Raw genomic sequence first — 26,650 nt, forward strand, 5'->3', positions numbered from 1 at the left:
TGTATGCAGGTTTGCTTTACCTATTCAACTGTCTTACCTATTAAACTGTCTTTATCTTGACCCAGGAGGTTTTGGCTTTTGGCCTTCTGATTCTCTCCCCTGTCCCACTGGTGGGGAATGAGCAAGCAACTGGGTGGGCACATAGTTTCTGGCCGTGGTGAACCCACAGGTTGCAGAGACCGTTAAGTAAGTTTTGACTTCTAAGTTTTTAGTTTTTGTTTCTGACAGACTAAAGTTTGATACCTGACTACAAAATTATTACAAAATAGCTAGCATTTTTTCACAGTTCCAGAGCATCTCACCCCATAAGATTAACGTGACAAACCCAACTTCCACATTCAGAAAAAGTTCTTAATCCTCAATATTTAAGAGTCAGAAAGAAACCCAAATCTCACACTTTTTAAACCTGCCTGCCTGGTATTTTGGTACCCATCAGCCACCCCTTTGAGCGCTCAGAGTCGCCACTTGCCAGGCTGATATCCCTTTCTCCTGCAAGTTTCCTTAAGCATTTAAGTGAACAAGCCTGTTTGGTTTTAGCCATCATCAACGGTACTTTACAGCTCTGCAGAGAGCCTTGCATGTAAAAGTAGACTGCGAAATTCCCACTCTGGCCATTGGGCTGACACCATGAAGCAAAGTCTGCCAGTCTCCAGCAAGGCCCAGGCCTGCCAGTGGACAACAGCCCTCCTCCATTGCCAGGTGCTGAGAGGCGGCCACGGCCAAACCCACCCTCCGCTGCGCGGCCGCTGGGAGGGACGCTGCTGGGCCCCCGCTGGCCGAGGGGACGCGCACACACGGTTTCTCTCCGGGGCAAGGGAGGCTGAAGGTGCTCAGACAGACCGACCGACCGACCGACCGACTGACTGACGCGACCGCCCCTGCGGCCAGCTCCCTCGGTGGTGGCAGGCCCCCGCCGTCCCCATGGAAACGGCCCGTGGGCGGGGCAACGCCGGCCCGGCCCCTCCCGTTGCCACGGCAGCCGCCGCTGGCGGCGGAAGTGCCTCGCGGCGCTGGCCCCGCCCCGCCCCGCCCCTCGGCTGCCGCCGCCACCGCCTTCGGAAGATGGCGGACGGCGGGGCCGCTCCCGCGCAGCAGGAAGGGGAAGTGTCCGCCCCGGCCGGCGGCGGCCGGAGGGATCGGCAGCCCCGGAGCGTAGGCCGCCCGCCCAGCGCCCGGGATTTGCAGGTGAGCGGGTGGAGATGGGCGTTCCGCTCCCTCCGCGGGCCGGGCCGGGCCGAGCGGCGCGGAGTGCTGCGTCCCCTCGGGGGCGCCCCCGGCCTTCCCGCAGGCCGGCCCTGAGGGGAGCGGGCGCTGCTCAGCTCCCCCGCCCCGCTCGTTGCCTGTCGGGGCTGCCCCGGTGCAGCCAGGCAGTGCTGGGCCTCTGAGCAGAGGCTGTCGTCGTCTTTTCTTTCCTTTTTCCCCTCCTTTGGAGGCTGGGAAGGGAAGGACGCCCCTGAAAGAGGACTAGGAAACGGTGGGTGGCCAGCGTGTGTGGTGGTCAGCTCTAGAGGGAACTGGGAGGGCTCTGCCGAGACTTCAGTAGCTGGGTTTTAACTGTACTCCAAGTTATTTTGGCGCCATTGTATTTCCTGACTACTTGGTAGGAGTGTCCCTTCCCGCATGAAAACGTCGGTCTTCGCAAATGTGGTGTAAGACTAAGGACAAGTTCTTTTCCCAGGTTTTACACGGGGGAAGTTGTGACTGTACGATCACAAATGTAACTCGGCATAGATACTTTAGCGCTGGATGGCAAACGCTTTTAGCAGTATCCCTTTTTTGTGTGTGACACTGAAACTGTATGAAGGTTCAAAATGTTGTAGCAACAAATTCATTGGAAAACAGGTGAAACTTTTAGTAACTTAAACTGCCCCTGTTTTATTTAATTGTACATAATTAGCAGAGAAAGATGGATATAGTTTTCTTTTTTTCTTCATTACTATATGGGATCTTTGTAGATTTTTTGCTACTATATGTCACACTAATAAAGTCTGTGTTAATACTTTTGATTCATAAGGTCATTAGTTAGTCAACTGAAGCAGACAGGCATTTCGGGTAGATGATTATTGATAAAATGTTAAAAAACAAAGAATTACCCTCCTGTGTCAGAGTAGCTGACCATCCATCCATCCAGCTCAGTACTTGGTTTGTCATGGCACCATAAGAGATGCAGCATGAGGAAAGCACAGAAGCCTGGTAACCATGCCCTTTTACACTCCCTCAGCATCCCTCAGCCTTTGGATTAGGGGTGGTGAAGGGTAGATCTTTGCCTGTTCCTTTTAGTGTCTGCTTATGGATTTGTTGTCTATGACTTACCCCATCAGCTTTACATAGCTGAAAGATACTTGCTTGTATCTTCAAAGAGAATGGAGGTCTTCAGTGCTTTTCTTGAGCTGTCTTGTTAGTTTAATTTTCTTAATGGGTATATAATTCCTCAGATGGTGTTTTTCCCATGCAAAAAATGCCTCACAATAATATGGGATTAATATCCTATGTTCATAGCAGTGTGTTTTGAAGGGCAGATGATGTTTCATTTTGTTTGAATGTGTATTTCTTCTACATAAAACTGTAATGAAATTGTAGCCTAGTATCTATTCTGGTGTGTATGGTAAAAATATTAATATCAATTGCATAGTGTGAGCAAAATGGTTTGGGGTTGAAATTAAGGATGATTTGACAAACAGACTATTATTCAGGACAAAAGTGAGTTTGCTAAAAGTGACATGTTAGATATGCCTAAAAATGAATTTGCCAGTGATAACAGCAGCATCTGGGGAGCCTTTGGGGAAAAACTTTTTTTTAAGTATTTGCAATGATGTCTTGAGTTCAATCCAGAAAGACTGGATTGGTTCTTAATTCCAGTACAAGCTTATTTGAGTTATGCTTTTCCATTTCTGTGTAAAATATTTGTAAAATTTATTATTTGTTTCCTAGTCTTATCAGAGTTACCTAGCAACTTTATTTCAACTTGTTAACATTAATAAGATGATGCTTAATACACATGTGTGTATATTTTCTTGTGATTCTGAATCTAATGCAGGCTGAATGTAGCTAGTGAAGCAGTGTGAACCAAATGGCAGCAGAGTACAAGTTCCAAGTCATAATGGCATTAAGCATCGTGGGGTTTTTTTCATAAAGCAGAAAGGAAGTTGAACTTAGAGAAGTAGTTGGGGGTTCTCATGTTGATGTTTCTAATTTTCTGGTGATGTGCGCATTTTCCATGAGTTCTTGTCTTATTTCTGTTCCACATGTAGTTCTAGGGTTATAGACTTCTAAAAAGAGCTCTGTTTCCTACAGTTGGCCTTGGCAGAGTTATATGAAGATGAAGCTAAAAGGCAGTCGTTGTGTCCTGACAAACCAACAACTACAAAGATCAGTAACACAAAAGTATCACACAGGTAAGACATGCTTTGTACTTCTGAAATGTGTTGAATAGGTACTGTATTAGCTCACAAAACTTTGTCATGCTTGCTTGATCTCCTCCTTGTATAAAAAGCAATCTACAGCAGTTCATAATCCAGAATTGTGAATTCCTGTAATAATGCGTAGTCTGGGTCTTCTCAGAATGCTTTTTAAATTGTATTTATTTAGGAGCCTTTGTGCTGTATGGTATTCCAAAACTCTTTGTCATGGTTTAACCCCAGCTAGCAACTAAGCACCACGCAGCCTCTCACTCACTCCCCACCACCCAGTGGGATGGGGGAGAAAATCGGGAAAAGAAGTAAAACTCATGGGTTGAGATAAGAATGGTTTAATAGAAAAGAAGAAACTAATAATGATAATGATAACACTAATAAAATGACAGTAGTAATAATAAAAGGATTGGAATATACAAATTATGCACAGTGCAATTGCTCACTACCCGCCCGCCGATCAATGCCCTGTTAGTCCCCGAGCGGCGATCCCCCCAGCCCCCACTCCCCCCAGTTTATATACTAGATGTGACATCACATGGTATGGAATACCCCTTTGGCCAGTTTGGGTCAGCTGCCCTGGCTGTGTGCCCTCTCAGCTTCTTGTGTCCCTCCCGATTTCTTGCTGGCTGGGCATCAGAAGCTGAAAAATCCTTGACTTAGTCTAAACACTACTTAGCAACAACTGAAAACATCAGTGTGTTATCAACATTCTTCTCATACTGAACTCAAAACATAGCACCGTAACACCTGCTAGGAAGACAATTAACTCTATCCCAGCTGAAACCAGGACACTCTTTAAACCCACTTCAGGTAAGATAAGATTCAGATGCTATAAGTGAAATGCAGTGTTGCTCTTTGTTTACACAGACAGAATTTGGAATTTTGCTGTATCAGAAAAATACTGCAGTTCTTTGCTTCTTCAAAATTCAGCAAATCAGTAGTTTGCGTGAAACTTGACAAGTGAGCTGCTTTGAGTGTTGTACTTACGTCAGTACCTGATGAGACAAATATTCATTTGAAAAATTATTAGTAAGTTCATTAGGAGGCTCCTATGGGGTGAGAGAAATAAGAAGGGCTTCTTATTGAATTTGTCTGGGTTTGGCAGGTGGAAGGAAAGACATGTATCTATGTATATATCCAACTTTTGCTGGCCTGCAGGGTTTGCATTTCACTTAGCATTTCAAGATTCATTATAGTTTTAAATTTTTTATAAAGAAACCTTGCCAGTTTTTAATTTTTATTTAAATTGTTTTTAAAGAAAAGAACTCTTTAAATCATTACTGTCAGTGATGCCATAACAAGTCCTGTGTTTGGCTTGTCTTTTAATTGTTGCTGCCAATATGGATCTCTGTTTTAAAGGAGGTTAAGCAGCAGAAAAGATCTTAGTCACCAGAGCCATGTTTGAAGTGTATCTGCAAATGCAGATCTTCAGGAAGAGGGATTTTAGCACACTATGTGACACTTGAAAAATAATAGCTTTTTTGGTGAGGTTTTTTGTTTGTTGTGGTGAAACCACTTCAGTTGACTAATTGGCTACATAGAACACAGTTTATAAACAAATAAAGCGAACACCTCAGTTTACCAATACATACCATGAAGTTACAGTTTCCCACTCCAACTGAAGGAAAAACTGCAATACAGTATCTCAAATACTTCAGTGTGATAGCTGTTGGCAAACACTTGCTCTTTGCTGGCAATCATACTGGAATCTGTCTGAGAAAGAAGGGATGGCTGCTATTTGCATGGTATCCAAAATGAGATTTTTCTTTTAGTAGACTTCAGTTTGCTCTCAGATAAGCAGTGTATTAATTACAAGGAAACATAGTGCTGCTCTTGAAGTCACCTACGCGGCTTGCCTTCCACAAGTGCAGCTATAGAATTATAGGATGGTTTGGGTTGGAAGGGACCTTGAAGATCATCTAGTTCCACACCTCTGCCATGGGCAGAGGCACCTTCCACTAGACCAGGTTGCTGAAAGCCCCATCCAACCTGGCCTTGAACACTTCCAGGGATAGGGCATCCACAACCTCTCTGGGCAACCTGTTCCAGTGCCTCACCACCCTCACAGTAAAGAATTTCTTCCTTACATCTAATGTACATCTACCCTCTTTCAGTTTAAAGCCATTACCCCTTGTCCCATCACTACATGCCCTTGTAAAAAGTCCCTCTCCAGCTTTCTTGTAGGCCCCTTTAGGTACTGGAAGGCTGCTATAAGGTGTCCCCAGAGCCTTCTCTTCTCCAGGATGAACAACCCCGACTCTCTCAGCCTGTCCTCATAGGAGAGGTGCTCCAGCTCTCTGCGCATTTTCATGGCTCTCCTCTGGACTTGCTCCAGCAGGTCCACGTCCTTCTTCTGTTGGGGGCCCCAGAGCTGAATGCAGTACTCCAGCTGGGGTCTCACAAGAGCGGAGTAGAGGGCGAGAATCACCTCCCTTGACCTGCTGGTCACGCTTCTTTTGATGCAGCCCAGGATACGGTTGGCTTTCCGGGCTGCAAGCACACATTGCCAGGTCATGTGGAGCCTCTTGTCAACTAATACCCCCAAGTCCTTCTCCTCAGGGCTGCTCTCAATCCATTCTCTGCCCAGCCTGTATTTGTGCTTGGGATTGCCCCGACCCATGTGCAGGACCTTGCCCTTGACCTTGTTGAACTTCGTGAGGTTCACACAGGCCCACCTCTCTAGCCTGTCAAGGTCCCCCTGGATGGCATCGCTTCCCTCCAGCACGTTGTCCGCACCACAGAGCTTGGTGTCATCAGCAAACTTGCTGAGGGTGCACTCAATCCCACTGACCATGTCGCCAACATAGATGTTAAACAGCGCCGGTCCCAATACTGACCCCTGAGGAATGCCACTCATTACTGGTCTCCGCTTGGACATCGAGCCGTTGACTGCAACTCTGAGTGCGACCATCCAGCCAATTCCTTATCCACCGAGTGGTCCATCTGTCAAATCCATATCTCTCCAACTTAGAGAGAAGGATGTCATGTGGGACACTGTCACATGCTTTGCAGAAGTCCAGGCAGATGACATGAGTTGCTCTTCCCTTATCCACCAGTGCTGTAACCCTGTCATAGAAGGCCACCAAATTTGTTAGGCAGGATTTGCCCTTAGTGAAACCATGTTGGTTGTCACCAGTAACCTCCTTATTTTCCATGTGCTATAGCATAGTTTCCAGGAAGATCTGCTCCATGATCTTGCTGGACACAGAGGTGAGACTGACTGTCCTATAGTTCCCCGGGTCTTCCTTTTTTCCCTTTTTAAAAATGGGGGTTATGTTTCCCCTTTTCCACTCAGTGGGAACTTCACTGGACTGCCATGGCTTCTCAAACATGATGGATAGTGGCTTAGCCACTTCGTTCGCCAGTTCCTTCATGACCTGCAGATGCATCTCATCAGGTCCCATGGACTTGTGCACCTTCAGGTTCCTTAGATGGTCTTGAACCAGATCTACTCCTACAGTGGTCAGGTCTTCATTCTCCCAGTCCCTGGCTTTGCCTTCTGTGTCTTGGGTGGTATGGTTGGAGCATATGCCGGTGAAGACTGAGGCAAAAAAGTCTTTTTGTACCTCAGCCTTCTTCATGTCCAGGGTGACCAGGTCTCCCATTTCCTTCTGGAGAGAGATCATGTTTTCCCTAGTCTACCTTTTGTCACTGATGTAGCTATTGAAACTTTTCTTGTGCCCTTGACATCCCTGGCCAGATTTAATTCTATCAGGGCTTTAGTTTTTCTATCTTGATCCCTGGCTGCTTGGACAATTTCTCTGTGTTTCTTGCAGGCTACTTGTCCTTGCTTCCACCTTCTGTAGGCTTCCTGTTTGTGTTTGAGTTTGTCCAGGAGCTCCTTGTTCGTCCATGCAGGCCTCCTGGCATTTTTGCCTGACATCCTCTTTGTTGGGATGCATCACTCCTGATCTTGGAGGAGGTGATCCTTGGATATTAACCAGCTTTCTTGGGCCCGTTTTCCCTCCAGGGCTTTATCCCATGGTACTCTACCAAGCAGATCCCCGAAGAGGCCAAAGTCTGCTCTCCTGAAGTCCAGGGTAGTGAGCTTGCTGTGCACCCTCCTCTCTGCCCTAAGGAGCTTGAAAGAATGTATAGAAGAATGTCTCTGGTCCCTGTTGGAATAAATGCCATATTATATATGCTGTCAAGTTGTGTAAGCTCCTTTAAGAAACTTGAGACTTTTGGCACAAAAATACAAGCCCCACAAAACAGACCATGTGCCAAAGGAATTAAATAGAAGAGATTAAAGCGTTTCTAGTGCCCGTGACCTAAGTTCATAACAATACAATTTTTTTCTGAGAAAGTAATAAGCAGATCCTTCACTGGGATATAGAATTACATTGTTTTATCAACACTGATACTTAAAAAAGTGATGGCCTGCTCTGCTACACTTTGATTTCAAAGGTATGGTAATCAGACAAATTGCCTAAATCTGAACTGGTGATCTGCCATTATTCATGTAGCAGATTGTATCCATGTTCTTATCCCATGGTAGTCAGCTACCTCATAATCATCTTGCATTAATGAATTTTATCATCAAGTACTACAGGATAAGAGTATACATCTGTGCAGCTTTTTGTGGCATTTTGCAAGCTAACAACATGAGCTTGTCTTGAGGTAGCTTATTGATCTGTCCCTATCCTAAAACAGAATCTGATTCTGCATTTTAATAATATTTTGAAAGTCTTTGCAACGTTGTCATTCAACATATACTTAAAATTATGTAAAATAGAACTGAGAACTACTGCTATTTAGTTTTTAGGGTCCTCGTAGACAGGGACTCCAGGACATCAAGGAAAGCCAACGTTGACTTCACTAGGGAACTTACCTTTTGACAAAACCAGCTAAAATGTGGAAAGAATTTGAAGTGTAATTAATTCTGGTAAGCTGGATTCTGAAACAGCTGTTAAGCTTGCATATTAGCTGTGTTATCCGTGGGACCACCAGTGGCATTAAGCAGAATTCTGCATAACCTATGCTAGAATAGAATAGTTCAGTCGGAAGGGACCTACAACGATCATCTAGTCCAACTGCTACTGCAAAATGACTCTGCCATACATGTGCCCTTTTTGGCTTATTCACTGAGAAGCATACATGGCTATGTACTTTGGCCAAAAAAAAAAGTATGGTGAGAACAAAAAAACCCCAACAGTTTGATATCCTTAGTTTTTGAAAAAGAAGTAGTTTCAGAAGTTAGAGATAAAGTATTTAGTGAAGTGTATGTACCAGTCATCTTCAAACGTTTTCTTTTATTCTCTTGGCAGTCTTAAAATTGATTCTCTTAGAAGGTTGAGAAAACCAGAGAGAAGCATGAGCGATGACAAAGAAAACCAAAGGTATTTTTAAAACAAACAAACAAATCATTTAACAATTGTGAAAGTAACTGGGTTTTTTTGTGACGTTCACACTTTGCTCTCCCCTGTTTTTCAAAATGCCTGTGAGCTAAGTCTATCCTGCAAGGAGCAAGTAACTACAGAGACGCTATGTGACTTGTTATAGTGTTAGATGTACACTGCTGTAGTAAAACTATATTTGGTGGAATCTGGCTGTAGTGATCTAGGACCTGTAGATGCCTTAACATGTAACTGTATGAGTGTAAAGGTTGTAACTTACGTTTGGACTCAAAAGCTTTTTTGACTTTTCTGAAATATCCTGAATTGTTCTGTGTATCCATTACTCAAGTATTTGAGTACTTCCTTTCTTTCTTGAATACTAATTATTATGAGAATTCTTGTTTTATCTCCTTACCACTACCATTCTTTTAAATCTAATAATTAAAGATTTTTCCATATAAATGGCAAGTGGGTTAATAAATACAGATTTACATACAAAGGAGAGATGATACTAAGGGATTGACAGTTATGTGACATCATAAAAGCAGTACGATTGTACAGCACCTTCATACCCACTACTGTTTTGGAGTAATTGTAATATATGGTAAAATCAACAGCATTTTGAAGTCATTCACCTGATGGACAGTTTCATGTGGATTAATTGATTTGCCTTGCCCCCAGTGGTTAAGTGAAAAAGTTCAGGAAAGTAGAAAGCACTTATTTTATCAGTTTTTAACACTTCTTGTAATCAAGGACAAAACACTCAGGTTTGCCAGGTTTTGTATTTATATACAGATTTTTTTACAGCATCTATTCTGTTGGTGTTTAGAGATTTATAGCCCCTTTCTCAAGATAATCCTCAAGGAATATTTTGATTTTCATAATCAGATACAGTTTTCAGCAGAATTATTTGTGGTTTAACCTTTCATCTTCAAGAGCTAGAAACGGGGCTGTGTTGAAGAAAAAGAACACAAATTAGTTTTCACAGCAGTTTCTGGAGATTTTAAAATGCCTTGAAACATGAATTAAATTTATTAAAAACTTTCCATTTCTGATATGTCAGGAATGGAAGTACACTACGTCTGTAAATTAAAAGATCAAATGGTGGCATTGTTCAGGTTTTCCAACAACAGTTTTACACTTGTTCTGCCAAGGCGGTGTTAGTTGTGAATCTGTATTCTAACCAGCCCAGGTACAATCCCATGCATGGGACACCCTGAGGAACTTGGTCTTTCTGGGAGCAGGTGGCATCCACATAAGATGAGGTATAGAAAGCCACAGCTGCATCAGGACTGTGTTCACTTAAACATATGGCCTTGGCCCCTAACCTCTGGAGTCTGTTCCATATGGCCTTGGCCCCTAACCTCTGGAGTCTGTTCCAGAAGGCACCTTGGTAGTTTTGTTAGTGAAATGTCTTTGGAGTAGTGTTGCTTGGATTGCTGGGAAGGTCAGAACCAAGTGGAACATTTCTGTGATCTGAATGAAAAGGTCTTGTGCCAAACTTCGCTCTTTATTCGTTAATAGTTTTTCTTTTGATGAGGAAAATGATAATTGTCATTTAAAGCGTTGTTGCTTATGAACGTTACTATTCTAAAGATTTTATTCAGGTGACTCAGCATACAGAGGATTACAGATTTCCGGGGCTTCTAATAATCCAAGTAAAATTGTTGCTGAACTCTTCAAGGAAGCAAAAGAACATGGAGCTGTCCCATTAGATGAAGCCTCAAGAGCATCTGGTGACTTAAGTAAAGCTAAGGTAAAAGTTAAAGGATACTTTGATCTCTATTTACATTAGTCTCTCTGGAACTTATATAACCACATGAGAGTGAATACACCTTTTTGTGGTTTGCGAATAACAGGATTTGATCAACACTGTTGTGTGTTATCTGTGCTCAGATAGTTTGCTCTAGAAAATAAAGTGGGGAGGAACCACACAGTTTCAGGGGAAGTCATTAGAATTCAACCTGAAATGGAATTGCTTGCTTTATTTTTAATTAAAATTTATTTAAAAAAACAAAAACCCAAACCTGCAGTTGCATCCCAAATCAAAATCTCTTACCTGCTGAATTACTACTAGAGGGTAGTGGCCAAAGGGTCAATGTATTGATGGAGATCTGTGACAACTGGTGTCCCTCAGGGGTCCATACTGGGACCAGTACTGTTTAACGTCTTCATCAACGACATAGTGGGATCGAGTGCACCCTCAGCAAGTTTGCAGATGACACCAAGCTGAGTGGTACGGTTGACATGCCTGACAGTCGGGGTGCCATCCAGAGGGACCTGGACAAGCTGAGGAATTGGGCCCGTGTGAATCTCCTGAGGTTCAGCAAGGCCAAGTGCAAAGTCCTGCACATGGGTCGGGGCAACCCCCGGTATCAATACAGGCTGGGGGATGCAGGGATTGAGAGCGGCCCTGTGGAGAGGGACTTGGGGAGAATGATGGATGTAGAACTGGACATGAGCCAACAAGGTGCGCTCACAGCCCAGCAAGCCAACCGTATCCTGGGCTGCATCAAAAGAAGCGTGGCCAGCAGATCAAGGGAGGTGATTCTGCCCCTCTGCTCTGCTCTGGTGAGACCCCACCTGGAGTGCTGTGTCCAGCTCTGGAGTCCTCAGCACAGGAAAGACATGTGCTGAGGTGCAAGTCTAGAGGAGGTCCTCAAAAATGATCAGAGGAATGGAACACCTCTCCTATGAGGGCGGGCTGAGAGAGTTGGGGTTGTTCAGCCTGGAGAAGAGGTCTTCTCTGGGGAGACCTTATTGCAGCCTCTCAATACTTAAAGGTGGCTCATAAGGAAGATGGGGACAAACTTTTAAGCAGGGCCTGTAGTGATGGGACAAGGGGTAATGGGTTTAAAGTAAAAGAGGGTAGATTCAAACTACATATAAGGAAGAAATTTTTTATGACGAGGGTGGTGAAACAGTGGAACAGGTTGCCCAGAGAGGTGGTAGGTGCCCCATCCTTGGAAACATTCAAGGTCAGGTTGTACAGGGTCCTGAGCAACTTGTTCTAGTTGAAGATGTCCCTGCTCGTTGCAGGGGAGTTGGACTAGTTGACCTTGAAAGGTCCCTTCCAACCCAAACTATTCTATGATTCTAATGTTTGAAAAAGTGTACACATTAGAAACTAAAATGCATCACTTAAAACCTGCTTAGCCTGATTATGGTTACTAGGTATAATTTTCCACTTAGAAAATATACAAGTTAGAACAGTGAATTTGCTTTTTATCACAGAAGCAAGCTTGCTGATGCTTTTATTTGCACCTACATAAGAATTTTAATAAACTGTTTCAGATATTTATTTCAATAAGCTTTTCTATGTATTTTTTTTCCAGTCATTTTCCGGTGGTGGATATAGATTGGGTGACTCATCACAAAAGCACTCTGAATATATATATGGAGAAAATCAGGATGTAAGTAAAATTCTGAATAGCAGGAAACAGAATCTCCAAGAGATACCTGCTTAATTATGTTTACAGCTTGAAATGCCAGTATTACTGTAACTATATCTATGAGGAAAAACTAATATCTAAATATTAGGTATGTGTTAAGTAGAAATTGTTAAAGTGTCCACAGAGGACAGACTTTTGTAGCGTACCCCTAAGGCCTCCATTATGGAATTTTCTGATGCAAATTAGTTTGAAATTCTTAGCAGACATTCCTTTCAGTTACTGTCCTCCAGCTGTTGTTCTGCATTGTCTTAGCTATGCTAACATTTTAATCCTCTTGGGTTAGGAATTGTTTCTTGTTGTGGCTTGCAAACTAGCCAGTCTCAAACTGGAGGGCATGGGTGTATTCTAGGAATGGTGAAGCAGCAGGTTAGAGGCCTTTTGAAAATTGTCTGACCTTTCTTTCCTCTCTCTTAAAAAGCAGGAAGTGAGGGAGAGGCCGAGGAAAAACAAAGTTCTCTACACTGTGCCACTTGTGTGAATGGTTAGAGCAAATGTTAAGCTTATCTAAAATAAAACCAAGATATGAGTGAGGCCAAAGGATGTGGTTCAGGCTGGGGGGTGCTATCATGTCACACCAGGAGCTGCTACCTTCTACCCTCTTAAGTAATCCTTCTACCCTCTAAGTAATAGCCAGTTGTACTGAGCCGGAAGCCTGTTGCAGTGGGGTTACCATGACTGGGGGAAGGGATAGTTTTCTAAGGGAAGGTCAGTTTTACTGGCTAGGGAAGCCTGGTTGTGCTGGACTGCAAGGCAATTGCAGGGAAGAGAGGTGCAGGCTCTGAAGGTGAAAGGCTCTGGCTGAACATACAGGCACACAGCAAAATAAGAAAGAAGCAAAGGAGGCTAGTTTCCAGGATTCTCAGCATTTGAACTGAATGGAGCTAGTATTAACTTTACTGGAGCACAGTATGTAATAATTTCAGGAAAGAGTAGTTTTCACTGTAACTGATGTATCAGCAGTAATTTGTAATTTTATAGATTTATTTCTTAATTTATCAACAATAAACGTTACTGGTTTCGAAAGTAATTGGAACACTGTGAAGATCACTACACAGTCACTGTATTATCTGTTATGTCATGGATAGCAGTTTAAGAGATTCTTTTTCCCCAAGTGTAAAAGTGGTCTTGAAGTAGACAGTAGTCTATAACTATTGTTTGCTTTTTTTAAGGGATTCTAACAGTGATAATTAGAGTGCAGTGCTCCTGTCATTTGCATTCTTGTTTGTGGTCTGTTACAAACTCTTTTAAGTATAGATCAAAAATTGTATAACTAATCTATATGAAATTGAAATACCTTATTTGTCTATCTTCACTTGTTTTTTTATTTTGCTGTTTTTGCTTCATAGGTTCAAATTTTGCTGAAACTGTGGAGGAATGGCTTCAGTTTAGATGATGGGGAGTTGAGATCCTATTCAGACCCAACAAATGCTCAGTTTCTTGAGTCTGTTAAAAGAGGGTAAGTTAGAATGGCAACTTTTTTGAGGTATGTCTTTCAAGTGAAGTGAAGAAAAATGCTTTCTCTGCATGTTTATAATGATTAAAAGCTCCAGGCTTCTTCTCTGCCTGCACCTATAAAATATATTCTGTATTTGTCATCATGCATAGAGCTTTTAAAAATTTTTGGTTCCTTTTGGTGGTTTAACTCCGAATGTTACTTGTTACAGACAGCTTTTAGTTTCACATGTTTTGTTAGCTCATTCTAGGTTTTGACTGTCAGTATGTTTTAGGTTTTGACTGTCAGCTCACTCGGTTTTTTTCTTCCTTTAGGATGAAATCAGTTCATAAAACAATTGGGTGTCTATGACTGTTAAAGTAAACATACTAATAGTATCAACTCATAGTGTACTGTGTAAGGTTTTTGTGTAATTTTGTATTGCAGTTCAGAATGTAATTGGGAAACTTTTATTTTTGTAATTAAGGGAAATTCCTGTGGAACTGCAGCGACTTGTTCATGGTGGCCAGGTTAATTTGGATATGGAAGACCACCAAGAACAGGAATATGTGAAGCCTAGACTGCGATTCAAAGCTTTCAGTGGTGAAGGGCAAAAACTTGGAAGGTAAATGTCATGGTTTAAACCCAGCCAGCAACTAAGCACCACGCAGCTGCTCTATCATTCCCCCTCCTCAACTGGGCAGGGGAGAGAAAAATATAACAAAAGACTCATGGGTTGGGATAAGGACAGGGAGAGATCACTCAACCAATTACCATCACAGGCAAAACAGACTCAGCTTGGGGAAAATTAACTTAATTTATTGCCAATCAAACCAGAGTAGGATAATGACAAATAAAACCAAATCTTAAAACACCTTCCCCCCACCCTTCCCTTCTTCCCGGGCACAGCTTCACTCCCCAATTCTCTACCTATCCGCCCCTACCCCATGGCACAGGGGGATAGGGAGTGGGGGTTACAGTTAGTTCATCACATGTTGTCTCTGTCGCTCCTTCCTCCTCAGGGGCAGGACTCCTTACACTCTTCCCCTGCTCCAGCGTGGGGTCCCTCCCACAGGAGACAGTCCTCCATGAACTTCTCCAATGTGGGTCCTTCCCACGGGCTGCAGTTCTTCACGAACTGCTCCAGTGTTGGGTCCCTTCCACGGGTTGCAGTCCTTCAGGCACAGACCGCTCCAGTGTGGGTCCCCCATGGGGTCACAAGTCCTGCCAGAAAACCTGCTCCAGTGTGGGCTCCTGTCTTCCTGGGTCCGCAGGTCCTGCCAGGAGCCTGTGCTGATGTGGGGTCCTCCATGGGCTAGAGGTGGATATCTGCTCCACCATGGACTTCTGTGGGCTGCAGGGGGACAGCCTGCCTCACCATGTTCTTCCCCACGGGCTGCAGGGGAATCTCTGCTCCAGCACCTGGAGCACCTCCTCCCCCTCCTTTTTCACTGACCTTGGTGGCTGCCATGTTGTTGCTCTCGCATGTTCTCACTCCTCTCTCTGGCTGCAGTTTCTCTTGCACAGCAACTTTTTTCCCTCCTTCTTAAATATGTTAGCCCAGAGGCTGTCGCTGGTGGGCTCGGCCTTGGCCAGCAGCGGGTCTGTCTTGGAGCTGACTGTCATTTGCTCTGTTGGACATAGGGGAAGCTTCTACCAGCTTCTCACAGAAGTTACCCCTGTAGCCCCCCACCCCACTACCAAAACCTTGCCATGCAAGCCCAATACAGTAAAAAATGTTAGGTTTTTCTGTTCTGTGTTCATACCTATTTCAAAAGCTGGATTTAATCAATTAGGAGACTGTTGGAGAAACTAATTAGATGACAAAAGCAAGATAAACTTATTCTGTGCCACAGGTCTCACCCCTGATTTCAGAGTCACCAGTAATCATGAAAGTTTATATATAATCTTAAAAAAAGTTAAGTCTTAGTCCTCTGTTGAAACTGCTCATAGATTTGCTAGCTGCTTTGTGCTTTGTTGTGACTATGAGATTTCTCTGCCTGTTCTTGCACATAATTTTGCCTATAACTTTTTTTTAATTCAGCTGTGTTTAAATGGGAGCAAAGGAGGCCAAAAGGTGATTAATGCTTTACAAACTTCATGAGAAAATCTCTGGATAGAGGAAGCAGACCCAAATAAATTGTTCCTCATTTAGCGAGGAACAGGCAGAACTTAGTTATAATGTGGTATTGGCCAGTAAGGATACAGTCTGCTCTGGCTTAGCTGCAGTACATGTTGTCTTTTACTGCTGGGATCATCACAAAGGGAATAGGAGATGCTATTGCAGCAATATGGCTGATGCCTGACTTAATGCGGATGGAAAGTATTTTTGTATGGGGGTAACTCCCATATATTTTTTTCTGGAACGAAGCAGCAGAAACACTGTCCTGAAATACAACCTTGTTAACAGTCACTCATTGTAAGTTATACAAGGCAAGTCTGTTAGCTTTAAGAAAGAGAAATAATTTGAAAAACTAACTTTTTAGTTTGATCAAAATAAATGAGCAATAAGTTGTATCAAAATCTCTCAACTTGTACTAGGATTTTATTAAAACTTCAAATGATGCTGCAAAAGTCTTTTAAAAGCAAACCGCCAAATTCCACGTGCTCCCCTAGATGAAATAATACTGCAAAGCCTGGATTGTGGGAGAGGAGAGGCTCAACTTTTAACCTCTCATTGGAAGCCCTCACTTCCTTCAATTCTAGTGTCATCTCCAACTACAATATAAAGTTCATATATGTAGTAAAAAAAAAAAAAAGAAATATAGTGATTTCAGAAAGCTTACACCTGGTTCTGTTTCATTTGCTGTCCCGGTGCAAGGGTAGGCTGATACTGTTAAAAGTCTAATGTGTAGAATTCAATTGAACTGATGCATAATGTGCCAAAATTCATTCCTGTGACTGAACATCTCAGACTGCTTTGTCCAAAAGTGCATAATCTCTCTTCACCTTAAGTTGGTCAGTAAGAGTTAACAGTATTGTGACCTCAACTCTGCCAATCATCAGCTTTTTCACATAACAATTATAGGCTTATAGCATCTTTTTCAGCTGACTTGATATTAGCTGTTGAATTGTAAATACTTCTAGGTTTCTGTTCAAGTTTGCATTTATTCATGTAATATGTTTGGTTGCCAGAAGTATTGCTGGTATGCTTCTGCAAGTAATTTAATTAAATAAATTATTCTTAACTGTTTCTAATCTGTATTTCATCTTTTTAAAAATGAGGAAGTGTGCTTAGTAAAACTGAGAAGGTGGTAAACTCTGGTTGGGGTGACATAGGGAGCAATTGTATACAATAACTTCTTCACCTGAGCACTTGCTCAGATTATTAAAGAGAAGAGGTGGGGAAGAGAGGAGGTTCTGTATATAAGAAAATGTGCACGCCTGTTGTGTAGCATATTTGTTTGGTTTGGTAGCTTATAAAGTTTCAGGTATGTAAGCAATGAAAGGAGCAGCCAAATTATTATCTCCTATCAGATTTGTATTCTTTTTATACTAAATGTAAAAAATTCCATGCTTACTATGTGATGATATCAATTACCTGTTAATATAATTTATGCTCTAAAGGGTGGGGGATGCCCATAATCATAAAGTAGTACTTCTAAAAGCAATTACTAAAGCAGTTTGGGTCAGTTTAGTGCGCTATAGTTGTGCATGATTATTTTTTTATATAGTCCAGGAGGTATGATATCTAAATCTTAGTATCAAAGACTGTCATTTCATGCTCTGTAAGCATAAACAAAGATAGTTCTGTTTGTTTGATTACCTATTTAAAATCATGCAAATGTAATGATATGTGCAGTTATAAGAGAAATAAATATGAAATATTGCAATCTTTGACAAGAAACTAAAGGATTATTTGTGTGTCTGTTAGAAAACCTGTGTTTATACTTAGTTCAGATAACTTTGAGAGGATTTTTGTTGCTCGTTTGTACTAGCTATATATGGTAGTCATTCAGTGAAAAAGACAACTGAAACATCACTCAGTTCTGGTTTGACTCCATTAGTAACATCTGGTTTGGTTTTTTTTCAATCCTTTAGCCTTACACCTGAAATAGTCAGCACACCTTCTTCACCAGAGGAGGAGGAGAAATCCATTCTCAGTGCACCTGTTTTGATCGATGATTCCATGCCAGCAACTAAAATTCAAATTAGATTAGCAGATGGAAGCCGATTAATACAAAAATTTAATCAAACACACAGGTAAATTGATTCTGCATCAATGCAGGTAACCATAACTATTTCAATAAGTTTGTGTTTTGTCACTAAATGAATATCAGCAAGAGATGAAAAAGGGGAAAATACAGCTCAACTGAAATGTATAGCTCAGTTTCATTTTCATAACACAGATGTACTGATAAATTGACTGTCAAAGCAAAATTCTGTTCGTGGAAACACAAGATATTTGATAACTGTGAAGTCATAAACTTTTATGAGCGATTACGTCCTGTGATTTGTAAGGATGCAGTAACAGCCATAACTGTTCTTAGGGTGACTGAAATCTGGACAACCTTGCTATGTAGTCATCCCAACTCTGGGCCCTTCTTGGGAGGAGCATGTGGCTGACTTGGATGACACTGTGAAGGCACTTTATTGCAAGGTGTCTGTTTTTTTAGATCTGTTAGTAGTTTGCTGATTAGAGCTTGCCATTAGTTTTATTGACATTGTTGGGGCATTGCCACAAATGGTCTTGGCCTACCCCATTTATTTGCCTAAGAGGTTGTGTTAGTGCAAGGTTCTGCAAAGCTCTGCTTTGCACTACGTGGCTGAGAGAACTTTGGGCAGAGGGCAGAGATTTGGGCAGTAGTTCCACCTATGCTTCACAGCAAGCACGGTTCAAGCCAGCCCTGATCTGGAATCTGCACCATAGTGTTAGAACACAGCTGAAACTGAGCTTGAATCCTGCCTTGGAGGTAGTCTTAGCATGGACCCAATTCCATGTTAATATTGTTATATGGTGAGTTCACCCGTTTCCTTTTTTTGCTTCTGGCTCAGAATAAGGGCAGAGCCAATGTGCAGCTTTCTTCACCTGACAACATACACAGACCACAATGAGGCAATTTTAGCTGAGGTGCCAATAGGAAGGAAGATACAGCAATAATTTTTCATATTTTAGCAGACCTGATAATGTACACTGATAGTACAGGCCAGATCCTTTCTTCACAGCACCTGCTGGAGAAGTGACTTAGATAAACAGTAGGGGCTATTGAGAGCCTCTGTACCCATTATGAGTTTTCTTCTGTCTGCATGAAGGGGCAGAAGTGGTAAAGTTCCCAGTAACATCTGTAACCAAGGATGTGTTGACAGAAGCTTATTTTAATAATCATTAACTTTCTCTTGGATGTGAATCTGTTTAGTTATCCTTGCCATATGTATGATCAAAATCAGCTACTAAAGCACATTGCTTGTGTCATAAGCCTTGAAGACTGATAGAAAGTTGAAGTCCCTGCTTATTTGGCTACAGTAAATCTGCCTATTTAATCAGTTACAATAGATCTTTAAAGATTTATTCTCAGCTTACTGTCTTAGGAGAGAAACCTCAAATTTCAGGTTTTTATCTCTAAAATCTTATTCATTTTTCATCCATGTCTTATAAAACTAAATTATTCCTGTTATACTGTTGATGTGATTGTTTTATGAACTATTGTTCAGAAGTTCAGTGCCAAGTGAAAGTAGGAAAAACCTCTTGTTGAAGTGCATTAATAATTCCCCTCTGCTTTCTCATCACTTTCACCATATATTTTAAGATTCTTCCTTCCATTAATAATTTAGCCTTTTTGCAATATACTAATTAATAGTGAAATTTTTGAGAGCTAGTGTTGAAATTACTTGACTTTCTGTGTTAAATATCAGTTTGCAATATACTTCTATGTTACAAGTTTTATTTCCGTTGAGAAAACAAGCAATATTCATTTTAATTTTTCAGGTTTTTTCTGTAAGAAGAAAAAATTCTAGGCTACAACCATTAGACATCTGGATCAAATGTAAATGTAAAATCAATAGGACATACTAAATGGTTTAGTCTGTTAGAAGGTTTTGTGTTCTCTGATCATCTTAATGTTCAGAGATTTATGTCAAAATGGAATCATACACAGTTTTCATGTCCATATCCTTTCCACAGGATTAAGGATATTCGAGATTTCATTATCCAGTCCCGTCCAGCATTTGCAACAACTGATTTTGTTCTTGTGACTACCTTTCCAAATAAAGAGCTTACAGATGAAAGCCTGACACTACAAGAAGCAGATATACTTAACACTGTGATTCTTCAGCAATTAAAGTAATCTTACAGTTGTTGGTATGAAATAGGGACTGTGCTGTCTTGTCATACAATATGTTTCCAACAGATGAAAAAAGGAAAGAGCAGTGTCTTTTTATAACCCCACTTCCATGGATCAGATATTTGGGTTTCATGTCTTCCAGCTACAGCATATCTTGCTTTTTTGTTTGAATTTCTCAACGTTGTTCAGCCTTTTTTCAGTGTTAAAATTAAGCTTCCCTATGTTGGTTGTTTCAAACACATCTTGTACTAAATGTGAAATGAGGTATGACTTTATGATTTCATTATTTTAAGAGGGGTGAGGGGAGAAGCATTTGGGGACAGTATCTTTCATACAGTTGGTAAGATTTGCACTATGGAAATGTTTTATGCTGCACTGACAAACAGCCATTTGAAAACTTAGCCTGCAGGTTATGTTTACCTTCCAAGCTGTATTAATATTAAGGTGTTCTGTTTAATAGGTTGACAGATAATTAATGCCCTAATACAATTTTTGTATATTCTGTTTGTAGTGTTTCATGGTGCAGTATAATATTTATATTCTAGTTTTTATGTAATTTTCCCCGTATTGTTGCTCATATGAGTGAATCAGTTCAGGAGATGCAAATCTCAGCTATCACAGACTATAATAGGTTGTTGACATTTGTATTCCAGTTGTTCTACTTGTGGTGAAAATAAGTATGAATTTTTTTCTTCTTGAAGCTAGAGAAGTGGGAGAGACAACTGTCATCTGGAGAAATGCTGTGATTTAGATTTCATGAAAGTAGGCCTGTGGTCACTTTGAATCTGAATATGCAGTTGAACCCTGTGCAGCTACATGATTCTTCACATGAACAGTTACTTAAATAACCCCAAACAAAAAGACACAAAGGTGCACAAACATAGAACTTGTTTATGCTGTCACTTGCATGCACAAAAATAGACATGTTAATTGGTCGTGTATTTTTGACCTGGATTTCAGGTCTTTATATTTGGGCTTTTGGCCAAAGGCATTTTGTAATATTCAATGGGGATTTGGTTGTGCAGCTTTCGCTATACTTGTTTGGAAGCTGTATAGTTAAATCCCTTAATATTTGAAATTATATATTTTTTCAAATAACTTGGCCCTACACTGCAGTATGCAGGTAGGAATCTTATGTTGTGGGCAAACTGGCTGCTGTGCTTTAGTATTATGCAGTTTTATAGTATTTGTGGCTTTATATCAGATGAGTGGATCACACTCTGAAGGAGGGTAAATGGGATGTATCTCTTGTACCGATATATGTGTTAAAAATGCTGTTTTCACTGATTATTTTATTTTGAAAATATCAATATTTATTTATGCTAAGCTTATAATTGCTCAGTATATTTGATTAATCTTACATTTTTACCTCAAAGTAGGTATTTGACTGAGTAAATTTTAAATGTGCAATTGTATTTGAAGTATTTGGTTTTGTAATCTGAATATCTGCATGATTTTAATCATAATTCATTTCACGTGCTAAGTAATTAAAGTTTTAAGCTAAAAAGACCATAGGCAACACTTCTTGTTTTCTTCGCAATTTATGTTGTGATGAAGTGGTGGTTGTGTTGCATGCCAAATATTTAAGCCTAAATGGAAAGGAATGGACACTTACTATGCATATATTTTATATACTAACACTTCTCTGTATAAATGCAAGGGCAGAGTCAGTATCGTGATACCAATCTTGGGCAGTCTGTGGTTTGGGCATATTTCAGTTCAGATTATAGGTAAAATTACATTGCTTATTTCTTCTGAAGACCATTATTAATTAAACACTGATGTATGAAGAACAGTGGTTAAATAAATTGTTGGGGTTTTCCCTGCTGTTATACCAAAAACCACAACTGCATATTATCACAATCTCTTTGTTTCAAATAGTTGGTAAATTTTTGTGTTCAGTAGCAACTGAGAGTAACTGAGGGTCCCAGTAGTTGACATTATTTTGTCAAGCACTAAGAAAATATATCAATGCTCGTGTTTAAATATTTCACTGCTTCTCAGTACTTTAAAACCTATAGAATCTTCTGTCTCATGATTTTATATCATAGCTTTTATTAACATTAAATTCTCACTCACTTAGCTAACACCTTGGCATTTTCGGCACAAAACAATTCTTTGACTACAGACCTATGTGGATACACAGTTAAGACTGGCTACAAGGGAGAAGGGAGACTGAAACAAGGGAGAAGGAACTTCGTAGAGGATGATGATCTTTCCCTCAGAGCAAGGCTGCTGAGCTTCTTGGGAATTCCTCTTAGCTTCCGTGAAATACAGTTAATAATCCTGTTGCTCTTGTAGGCAGTTTGTGAAAGGCTCAGGCTTCACCTCTGCTTGTCTTTCCCAGAAATCCCTTATCACACATTCCTTATCACACAGAGCCAAATAATGCAAAATTGAATGTTTTCTCTTAAGAAAATGTCTCTGGACCCAAATACTTGTGCTTTAGGGTTTTGGACACTACTCCCATCTTTGTAATCTTTTATTCTGGATAAACAATCAGGCTCATTAGTTTTTGGGGTTCTCTGTCTTTCAGCAGCACATTGGGGTGTTTATAAACATTCTGTTTTAATCAGACTACTGGACACACTTGTACAATTACCATATATTAACAGCTGTCTCATGCTGTTCTTACTCTGGTGAAAATCTATCCAATATTAAATGAACCAAGGGAGAGCATGCATACACTCAGAGGTGGTATTACTAGCTCCCTGCTTAGCTAAAGCTCCTATGATCTTTAAATGATACTATTCTGTGCAGGGAGAATAAACAGAGATGCGCCTTCCCCTTGCTCATGCTGATTAAGCCTGACAGGCCTCAGCATAGGCATGTTCTGTTTGAGCTGATGAGACAGTGAGCAGCAAGAGTTTGGAATAATAAATATTGAATTCATGGCATGCCAAAAGCAGTAAGCTTGTGGTATTTCTATGGGATGGATATAGTTGGAATGGGTTCCTGAAGAGATTAAAAGTAGGACTGGTACTACTTAGCTGCTTATCAATTATCTGAAAATAAGCTTTGAAATCCCAATGATGAGTGCAATGATAAACAACAGTAAGGGGCAACTATGATGAACATTTAGTGAACTGTAGGAATCGGATCAGTTGCATCCTTAATACAGCCAAATGTCAAGTTATGAATCTGGAACCAGCTGTGAAAGACACTAATAGCCCGGAAAGCACTGGCCCTGGAAAGAAGTTGGGTGACAGTTGGAAAACAGTGCAGCAAAACTATTTACACCCCTTTGAGGTTTACAGAGTTGACTTTGTGACTGGGAGATGATTTTAAACCCTGTGTTGTTATTGGTGAGTTTGATACTGTTTATGGTGCTGGTCTTATGGTGCTGGTCTTGCTTCTTAAGACTTTAGAGATGGGGCAAAAAAAATCAATGGAAATGCTCGATTAAATATCTTATCTTAAAAAAGCTCAAAACAGGTAGCTTATCAGGAGGAAAACAGAGAGATGAAGTGATTTAAAGTGGGCAGGTACTTCACAGAGGGGGAAAATTATAGGACTCTTTGGTAGAGAAAAGCATAACAAGAATTAGAAGCCTGTACAAAGCTGGAAACTCAGTTCAGGTTATTTTCAAAGTGAAATTAAATCATGTTTTTCAATAGTTGAACTACTGGAATGAACCAACCTTGAAAATCAACTTCTCTAACTTCTGTTTTTTATTTAATTCTCACTGTTATGATGGCTTTCTGTAAGATTTGTTTTAATTAAATCAAATTTTGGGGGGTTTTGCTACTGAGACAACAAGATAAAATAAGATGGCTTAGTTTTTGGAAAGCAATTTACTTTGCCTCTGTCCAGTCATACTTAAAATTAATAAATTCTGCTGTATGTTTCATATGTAAAAGCTGGAAACATTACGTACCTCACTATACATTTTCAATATTTTCTTTACAGACATTCCAAAAAAAGTCTGCTGAAATTCAAAGAGATGATTAACAGAGCTCAGATTACAGACCAGAAGTCACCTTCTTACATTTCTTACTTGGAACTCTTCTCCTTTAGTAATGGTCCTGTTCTGACCATAATTGAAGAGCTCTCTGGCAGCACATCTGGATGTTAAAGGGGAGAAACTAAGCTTAAAAAATTTTTAATCTAAAACTGAGAAGTGGGGAGGGTATCTAGTTCTTTTCCATTTGCTGGGAGCTGTCTGCTCTTGAGTTAAATATGTGATCTACAAACTACGTATTTGGGCTCTTTTTCTGGGGTATGAGAAGATAGATGTGTTATTCCAAACTGCAATAAGGTAAACTGAGTGAAACATTCCTAACTGTGGAAATAATTCCCTATATTTTTATTATTATTATTATGGAAGAGCTACTATTTTACACTTATAAATCTACCTCAGTCCAAATTAATTTGGTGAGATCTTAGACCATTTAAATACTAATGAGCAAGTATTCCCAAATGGGAATACCCAGGAGTCATTTTCCTATATGATGTTTTTAGCTGAAGTTCAAATTGAAGGAGTTACTTCTGCAGGGCTGCAAAGCTGGTATTTATTTCATGGAATTCTTAGTGTCTTATTAGGTGCTGATATAAAAATTTTGATTGTCTATTCTAGAAAAAAAATATAGAATTCATAGTGTTTACTAGCTCTATCTTAAAAATTACCAATTGATTGCATTTTGAGGACAAAATAAATTTTCTGATTTCCAAATTAAATTTTAATGAACTTTTTCATGGTAATAGCTGTCTACAGTGTTTTGGACCGATGGAAGCCTCAGAACTTCAGTGCCTGCATTGTACAAACCCCAGACAAATGCTCTATTTCAGTGAACAGAATTCATTCCTGTTTATCTTGCAACTGTTCCTAATCAAGTTAAATTAAATCATCATTAATCAGATGTTCACAATGCAAATGTCCTTACAGTCTTTCATGCCAATTTATTTAATCCATTTTAAATTAGATTTTACAAATAAAAATCTCTGCCTGAATGTGAAAATGTAAGTGCTAGTTTTTTGGGAAGTTTGCAGTTAATAGAGAAGAACTTAGATGAGGTATTTATTTCTACTTGCATTTGAATTCCTCTTCTCTTGGCAAGCTGGTTTCTTGTTAAAAGAAATAGAGAAATTTTCAATGGAGAAGACTTTGGCTCTGAATGTGGACTAGTGCTACCACTTTTTGTCCATGAATGAATACCCTGATACATGTGAATACTTGTTTCCACTTTTTTATTTATCACTTTTTTTATATTGGTTCTCTTGTTTTGAATATATCATGTGTGTGCTTTCAACTCTTTTAACTATAAAATTATATTCCTGCATATTTTTTCTTAATGCAGTGCTACTTCCCATAGCAGTCCTCAAATCCTGTAGTCTAAAAGGAATCATTGAAAGCAAAAGAGGGAGCATAAGGCAGATGGTTATGTTAAAATGTTTTTCCAGTAAAGAGCTCCTGCTCTTATTGTCTTATAATTATTTGAGTTTTCTAAGGAGTCTTCCTGAACACTATTTTTCCTGGAAACAGACACAGTTGAAGGTGCTTGGTAACCTTGGTCACCACTCAAAAAATTGTAAGCCAGGATTTGGTCTGTGTGAAAGGAGTGAATGCTTCATCTGGAGAGAACAGACAATTGGACCTTAAAAGGATCTGCTCAGAGGAAAAAAAAGTGAACCTGAATCCTATCTTAAATCCCAACACTGGGAAGGTTCAGCTGTATCACTGAGTTATAGATGCATATTTAACATTTAGCTTTTCATCCCCAAAAAGGGAGAGTGGCTGCTCTAACTTGATTTTAGTTGTTTTGAAGGTGCGCTTCCCTCTGCTCTTTGTGAAAATGGTGAAAATAAACTTTGTGCAATTGGCTTGCAAGGAGAGAGCTAACTCTTCTTGCCCTGACTGTACTGCAAGCTGGTGTTAAGATAGAGGCTAAAGATCTACCTTGGTAGAATAAAAAATAAAACTCAAAGGCCTGGAAATATTGTAGGTTTCAGCTAGGCTTAAAAGATAGGTCTGGCATCAGTCACAACTCTTAATGGATGACTAAGCCCTATTATTAGGGATATGCCTTAAGGGAGATTCCCTGAACGTTTCTGTCTTGCCCGTTGTACGTTAACCGCACCTGTCATATGGACAAGGGAAAATTGGAAATGAAAGATTCTTTGCAATGTGATGATTTAAGGTGTTGATATTAGCAAAGTAATTTTTACTTTCTGACAAAAGGATTTAATTTCAAAGGGTTTTTTTTTGTTGGGTGTTTTGTGGGTTTTTTTTAATGCAGTGCAATTCAGCTTCCAGGTTTCTGTCTGGGTCTCCACGATCCATAATTACTCCTTTCTAAAGCAATTACTTAAATGAATGGAGCTAAATAAACAGAGGAGAGGGGACAGATGGATGTGTCAGTCTGGCAAGCCTGGAGGCAATTTGGGCCTAGGAGGCAGAACAACCACACTCAGTAAACGTAGGCAGGAGAGGATGCTTGTTTAGTGGGGACCTGTAACACATCCCAGTCACTGTCCTGGGGGAGGCTGTTAGCTGGATCGAAGTTGGTACTCCAGGCTGCTGAGCTTCTGACACCTGCTTTCCTTCATTCCTGACTATCTACAAGTTGTTGTCTCTACTGGTTGTTCCTGTTCAGTAGCATAGTGCCTGCAGTATGTCAGTTCTTACAGATGATTGTAGTGGTTTGCAAGAGTCTGTTACAAAAGGCAGACTTGAAGTTTTCCCCTTTCCCTCAATACCTTTCTTCATCCAGTTTCTTCAGCATAAGACCCCAAGATA

General features: G+C 40.5%; 1 protein-coding gene across 4 annotated transcripts; it reads left to right on the top strand.

Annotated features, from left to right (window-relative positions):
- The first annotated feature begins 1,021 nt into the window (after positions 1 to 1,021).
- Positions 1,022 to 24,820, top strand: UBXN2B (UBX domain protein 2B). Of its 4 annotated transcripts, none has more exons than XM_049820749.1 (9): positions 1,022 to 1,185; positions 3,295 to 3,395; positions 8,681 to 8,752; positions 10,346 to 10,505; positions 12,085 to 12,162; positions 13,548 to 13,657; positions 14,121 to 14,258; positions 17,675 to 17,836; positions 23,824 to 24,820. In XM_049820749.1, exons 1-9 carry the CDS (start codon positions 1,063 to 1,065, stop codon positions 23,987 to 23,989), a joined length of 1,110 nt encoding a protein of 369 aa, XP_049676706.1. In that variant the 5' UTR covers positions 1,022 to 1,062; the 3' UTR covers positions 23,990 to 24,820. The 4 variants fall into 4 exon arrangements, with proteins under 4 accessions (XP_049676706.1, XP_049676716.1, XP_049676685.1 ...); XM_049820759.1 differs by lacking the exon at positions 23,824 to 24,820 and adding an exon at positions 19,699 to 19,825; XM_049820728.1 differs by lacking the exon at positions 23,824 to 24,820 and adding an exon at positions 19,755 to 20,184 and having other exon boundaries at positions 1,023 to 1,185.
- The last annotated feature ends 1,830 nt before the right edge of the window (positions 24,821 to 26,650 follow it).

This window comes from Accipiter gentilis, chromosome 2, assembly GCF_929443795.1.
Source record: "Accipiter gentilis chromosome 2, bAccGen1.1, whole genome shotgun sequence".
Classification (NCBI taxonomy): domain Eukaryota; kingdom Metazoa; phylum Chordata; class Aves; order Accipitriformes; family Accipitridae; genus Astur; species Astur gentilis.

What these genes read in the sequence shown, in the direction of transcription:
- UBXN2B (XM_049820749.1), top strand. Translation starts at nt 1,063, where the DNA reads ATGGCGGACGGCGGGGCCGCTCCCGCGCAGCAGGAAGGGGAAGTGTCC. An exon ending in CCAGCGCCCGGGATTTGCAG is followed by an intron (nt 1,186 to 3,294) that starts GTGAGCGGGTGG and finishes TGTTTCCTACAG; the next exon opens with TTGGCCTTGGCAGAGTTATA. An exon ending in GATGACAAAGAAAACCAAAG is followed by an intron (nt 8,753 to 10,345) that starts GTATTTTTAAAA and finishes ACTATTCTAAAG; the next exon opens with ATTTTATTCAGGTGACTCAG.